The sequence below is a fragment of the Crocodylus porosus genome, unplaced genomic scaffold (assembly GCF_001723895.1).
Source record: "Crocodylus porosus isolate Cpor-Errol unplaced genomic scaffold, CroPor_comp1, whole genome shotgun sequence".
Lineage (NCBI taxonomy): Eukaryota > Metazoa > Chordata > Crocodylia > Crocodylidae > Crocodylus > Crocodylus porosus.
This window is the reverse complement of record NW_017728950.1, coordinates 20,510,570-20,516,530: the sequence shown is the minus strand read 5'-3', so window position 1 is coordinate 20,516,530 and position 5,961 is coordinate 20,510,570. Positions and strand designations below refer to the sequence as shown.

The following is a 5,961-nucleotide window of genomic DNA, read 5'->3' as shown; positions in this document are numbered from 1 at the left end:
CCTGACTAGATCCTCACTTACCCTTGGCCTAGGTGCACCTCCCCTAGGGCCTGAAGGTGGCCCAGTGTCAGGGTTGATCCAGTCCCTGCTCAGGAAAATGGAGGCAAAGAAGTTGTTAAATAGGTTAGTTTTGTCATCTGGTGTGACAACCAAATTTCCTAGTGTGTCTTGCAGAGGCCCCTCATTACCCAGTACCTTCTTTTTGCCCCTTATGCATTTAAAAAAGGACTTCTTGTTGTTCTTGATCCGGGTAACTAGTCCCTGTTCCATCTCTGCCTTGGCCTTCCTAACCACCCCCCTGCAGCCCCGAGCAACCGCAGTATAGTCCTTCCTGGTGACGGCCCCTCCCTTTCATTGGGTGCGCACCTCCCTCTTATCTAGAAGACGTCTCCGGATGCTTTTGGTGAGCCATTGGGGCTTTTGTGCCCTCCTGCTCCCTTTGGGCTTGGAGGATTTTCTCCTTAAGGAGCAACCACTCTTCGTGGACACCTGGCTCCCCTCCCCCCCGGGACCTCAGTGCTTCCCTGACTATTCTCCTTAGCTCATTGAAATCCACCCTCCTGAAATCTAGGGCTTCTGCCTTGCTGCAGGCCTTTGCCACCTTGCGCTGGATGGTGAATTCCAGCGGGCAATGATTGCTGTCACCCAGGTGGTCGAACACCCACAGCCCCCTCAGCAGGTTGTCACCCGTGGCCAGCACCAGGTCCAACAAGGACCTGGTGGGGCCATGCACCTTCTGGGTTAGACGGAGGTCCTGCATTTGGGCTAGGAACCTATGTGAGCGGGCAGACCTGGCTGACTGCTCTTCCCAGCAGAAATCGCAGCCCAGCTCTTCTGAACACCAGGTTCATTGGCTGTATGTGCTGAAGCAGTCACTGTTTTCTGTCTTTGCAGCCTGTGTGTGAGCACACTATCAACTTCCCTGCCTGCCCGTTGGTGTACAGGCCCCTCTGTGGAACTGATGGGAACACTTACGACAATGAATGTTTGCTCTGCATGACTCAAACGTAAGCTCATATCCTGGCTGCTTTTCCTTTGCTACAGGGTGTGAATTTCCTTCGGAGGCTGAGAGAGTTCTAGGCTCTGATAGTGATGAGGAGGTTAAGCTGGATGGGGACTAGGGCAGCTCCTTGGATCCACTCTCCCTCCCACCACACATCCACATCCATATACTCTTAATAGAAGAGCTGAGCCAGAGCAGCAGTGAAGGGGCTATAACTTTCTATTAGGAAAGGCAACTTCTGAGAGGAGTCTGAGTCCCAGCAGTTGCAAAGTCTGCTCCATACATACTGCTCCATTCTCAGGGCGGTCATGATCCAGCCTCTTGTTCACTAGTCCAGGGGTTTTCAACTTTTTTAAACAAGTGTACCCCTTCTGTCTCGAAGTTTCAGCTCATGTACCCCTTTATATTTTTTTCTTGTTTTAAGTGCGGGGGGCAGATCAGTGCTTCCATGGTGAGGGAGGGAGTGGGGCTGGTGCACAGGCTGCACAGCTAGGGCAGGGTGTGTGGTGGGCTGTCGCTGCGAGTTGGGGCTGGGGGTGTGCTGGGCTCATCCTGGCAGAGGGCTGGGCCAGGCTGTGCTTGGGGCGGGCGGCAGCAGTGCTGGGAGGGGGGTTAGGGGGTTATGGTGAATTCTGCAATGGCTGCACACACCCCCGCCCCATATCCCCACTCCCATAGGCCCCCATGATGAGGGAAGGAGTGGGGCTAGAGCAGGGATAGACACTGCCCAGCTGGAGCAGAGCATGGGACAGAGCTGCGGCTTCTCCGGGGTTGCGGGGTGGCTTCTGCCACTGCACACACCCTGGGAGGGCACAGGGGGTGCATGCCCTCAGATCTATACATGGGGCAGGGCAGGCTGGGGCCAGGGCTGCGCTGAGCTCTTCCAAAAAGGGGCTGGGCCAGGCTATGCTTGGAGCGAGCAGTGGCATCAGTGCTGGGAGGGGGCTATGGGAGGGGCTGTAGCCATTCCAGAATTTGCCATAGCCCCCTGTGGCAGGGCACTGTTTGTGCCTGCCACTTTAAGGCCCTGGAGCTGGCAGCTGCCAGGTGCCTGATGAGGGCAGCCATTTTGAATCAGGGGTTGCCCATATAAACAGGGCAGTTCTGCTGCCTGGAGGCTAGGCAACAACACTGCTGGGTTGGAGGGCTGTTAGTATCATCTGGAGGTAAGGGAGGAGCTGTAGGGGATGGTTAGGAGGCTCCTGGTCCTGAGTACAACCTAGAACTTCACCCTGCTGGGAGTGGGAGCCCCCAGGAAGTGCCAGGCCAGTTACCTCCCAGGAAAGGTGGGTTGGGGTGCCTTAACCCCCAGCCCCCACAACTGGGTGGGTTACCCCTTGTTCAGAGGGTCTGGAAGGTGGACCCCATGTAGAAAGAGTGAGACCATGGACTCACACCTGTCTGAACTTCCCCTGACTGGTCCATGCTGGGGCCAGGACTGGAAGGGTTGAAGGGCCAGGGGCCCACTGTGAGGAACACCCAAGAGCTGAGGGCCTGGGATTCTGACTGGCCTGGGGGTGGGCCAGGGCTAGTAGCCAAAGGTCCTGGGGGGACCACACTTGAAGGGGAACAAGCTCAGGGAGCTATGCTGCCTGGTATCATTCTGGATGAGACCACCTGAGGAGAAGAATCCAGGTGGTGTTCAATTAGGAGGATTCTGGGGCCCAGCAAGGGGCGAGTGATAATAATAACATTGAGATGCCATCTGTGAGGCTTAGGCTGCAGTGTAGGGGAGGAAAGGAGCCACAGATGGTGCCCCCTGGCAGTGGGCAGGAAATGGGCAGCCTCCTGCTTAATTACATCATTTAATTAATTCCAACAAGGTGTGGCAAATGAGAAGGTGGGTGGTTAGCCCAGGAACAGGTGGGTGGGCCATGGTTAAATCAACCTTGAGAAGGTCCACTGTTACACCCCCCCCAACCCCCACTTATCAGTGCAGTGCAGCCCAGCCCCGCCCCAAACCCCCATTGAACAGACCAGAGCTGCCCCGGTTCCATCATGCAGTAGCCTGCAGCCCACCCCACCATGAGTGGACATCTGGGGGCACACACCCTCCATGTCCTCCCAGGGAGTGTGCAGCGGTGGGAGCTGCAACCTGCCGTGCTCCCTGGGTGAGCCATTCATGGCTCCATCCTGCGCTTGACCCCAGCTCTGCAGTGCCTGCCCCTGCTCCAGCCCCTCCCCCAATGTGGGGGCCTACAGAAAGGGGGATGCATTCACCCCAGAATTTGCTGTAGCCCTCTTCCCACCCCCCACTGCTGCCTGGCCCAACATCCTTGCTTGGAAGAGCCCAGCACAGCCCCTGGCCCCAGTCTGCAGCAACAGCTCGCCCCACCCTGCTTCACATGCATATCTGGGGGCACATGCCCCCCCAATGCTCTCCTGAGGTGTGCATAGTGGTGGGAGCTGCCCCCTGCCCTGCACAGCTCAGGCCCATGTCCTGCCCCTGCTAGGCAGTCCCTGCCCCAGCTCCACTCCCTCCCCCATGTCTCTTCCCTTAACAACAGACTTACCAGCCAGACTCTGCTGCTCTCCATATGGCCGGGCTGTGCTCCTGGCCACCAGTGTGCTGTGCTGTGGCTGTGCACATGCATGCAGCAGTTATAAGCCATGTTAATTCTGTGTACTCCCTATGACCCTTTTAAGTACCCTTAAGGGTATGCATACCCCTGGTTGACCACCACTGCACTAGTCCATTACAATAGCATGCTACTATCTGATGTTGCCTTCTGGGATTCCCAACATCACAACATGCTCTTTTGATGCCTTGAATTTATCCTGGAAGTATCTTCCTTGCTCAGCTTAATGACAGCTTAATGAGTGGGGACTGTGAGATAAGCAGAGACTGTGAGACCTCTTGTTTTTCCCAAGCTGGCATTGGCAGTTTGCTCATTGAACTGAGGGCCTGAATTTTTTGAACAAATAAGCATAATCTTCTGTACCATAGATGTGCAGAGTACTTGCTGCCTTCCATAATTGGCTTCCCTGGTCAGGTAACTATGCAATCCACTTCCCATAATTTGGTATTTGCACCCAAATATATTGATTGGATTTAAATTGCAGGTAGGTAGATTTAGACTAAACTTCAGGAAAAACTTCCCAGCTGCCTGATTAGGAGGACAATGAAATGGGGCACTTGGAGATTGTGGGAGCTCCGCTCATTGGAGGAACATCACCCTTGAGATCCTTCCTAGTTCTGTGATTCTATTCTAAGAACCTGTGAAGTAGGTGTGCAATGTTGCAACAAGCAAGCACAACTTGTGCAAATATCACTCCATACCTGTCCGATCAATAAGAGCTGTTGCTTTTAAGGAGGCAGTTTTTTCCTACAATGTTCAGCTTGCCAGAACATTTGCATAGACTCTGGTGACTCACTATAGTGGCAGCTTCCTCCTTTCAACACCCATATTTTAAAAAATTTTTTTTTTTTTTATCAGGACTCACCATGCCAAATTCTGCCTCGTCTTATATCCTGCACAGGTGCATGGAAGCCAACAGCAAACAGATTTAGAGTCAATGGTTTTGAATAGGTTTATGCATATTGCCCCACTATAGAATACGCCATTCAGGAAAAGTGGGCCTGTATTTCTGAAATGTGCACACGCAGTTAGAAACACACAGGGCACAATTTGCACGTCTATTTCCCATGATTAAGTTTTGATTAAGTCTACTCATGGAATGGTGGGACTTGCAAAAAACTAATTTTGCACCTACCTGGATTCTTAAACATATAGTTATGATGATTTGAGGGGGCAATTAAGGTGGGCTAATATAAACTATTTTTAGGGGAAAGTTGAGTACATGTATTGTAGATAAAGCAGAAACTCCTAAATGTCATTCAGAGACTGTTCTCTAAGATTCTTATTTTCTGATCTTGCGTAATTCTAGGAAAACCAAGCAAAATATCCAGATTTTGAAGGATGGACCATGTTAACATGTGAACACCCTCCTGAAAGCCTTGAAAACCCAAGGACAGCTCTCCTTAATTGACACGTTGCTTTCTATATTGATTCCAAGATACTAGCAAATGACTGTTTCACCATCTGATGATGAATAATAAAATGTCAGTTAAAACACCCACAGGTGTGATTGTGTGCAATGGTGGAAACAAGTTGCTTGCCATGAAGTACAATTAGAGAGTGGTGAGCGAAAAGCCCAAAAGTGGAGGGGAGGAACGGGAACAGGGGACTGGGCAGGGACAGGAAAGAGGGACCCACTACTGCTGCTGCTCTTCTCATGCAGACTGTGCAGGAGTGAGTCCTAGGACTTCCCCTGCCCCTGCCCCCAAGTCAGGCAAGGACAGTGGTAGTGAAAGGGAGGTTCTCCCTTCCTGTACCTGTTCCCTGCCTGTCCCTCCCAGGTGTTCCCCACCAGCCTGGGGGCTCCAGCAGCACCTCATAGGTGTGATTTCAGTGGTACCAGTGTTGTCTGAATTGGCTTGAACTCTCCAGACTCCTGCTGCTGCTGTTGTGGAACAAGTGCAAGTACAGGCCCTGGCTGCTGTGATTTGGGACTCTGGGTGTTCCCCAGGCTCCCGGGAGCTCCCAGTTTGGTGCCCTAGATCAGCTTCCAGGCATTGAACTCTGCTTGCCAACCCATACATTAGCATCCCTTAGTAGGAGCTCTTGCCCACACCTGCTCCACAGCATCAGGAACTGGAGTGAAGGGTGCACAAGCTGTGTTAGGTGACACTGCTGCTGTGGCTGTCCAGCTGTCAGCACAATATTGCCTGCCCATGAGAGAAGAAGTAGCTCTCTCCATCTCTGCCTGGCTAGCGCTGAGCTGGAGAGAGCTCCCTCACAACCATCCCCGCTCCTGGCACACTGATGAGGAGCCAAGACCAACTTCCTCTAGTAGGGGACCCCTATACCAGCAGCAGAAATAATAAGGGGGTGTGCACCACTGTACCCTGTGGATCACCCCCCCCACAGAGGTTGGCTTTCCTAAGCTGGGGGCAC

At 52.9% G+C, this 5,961-nt stretch overlaps 1 protein-coding gene across 1 annotated transcript in view; it reads left to right on the top strand.

Moving 5' to 3' along the window:
- Positions 1-5,080, top strand: part of SPINK4 (serine peptidase inhibitor, Kazal type 4) — a 9,012-nt gene extending 3,932 nt beyond the window's left edge. Inside the window, 2 exon segments of the mRNA XM_019555014.1 lie at positions 895-1,007; positions 4,892-5,080. Of these exon segments, the coding sequence (XP_019410559.1) occupies positions 895-1,007; positions 4,892-4,937 (159 nt within the window). The 3' untranslated portion in view covers positions 4,938-5,080.
- The last annotated feature ends 881 nt before the right edge of the window (positions 5,081-5,961 follow it).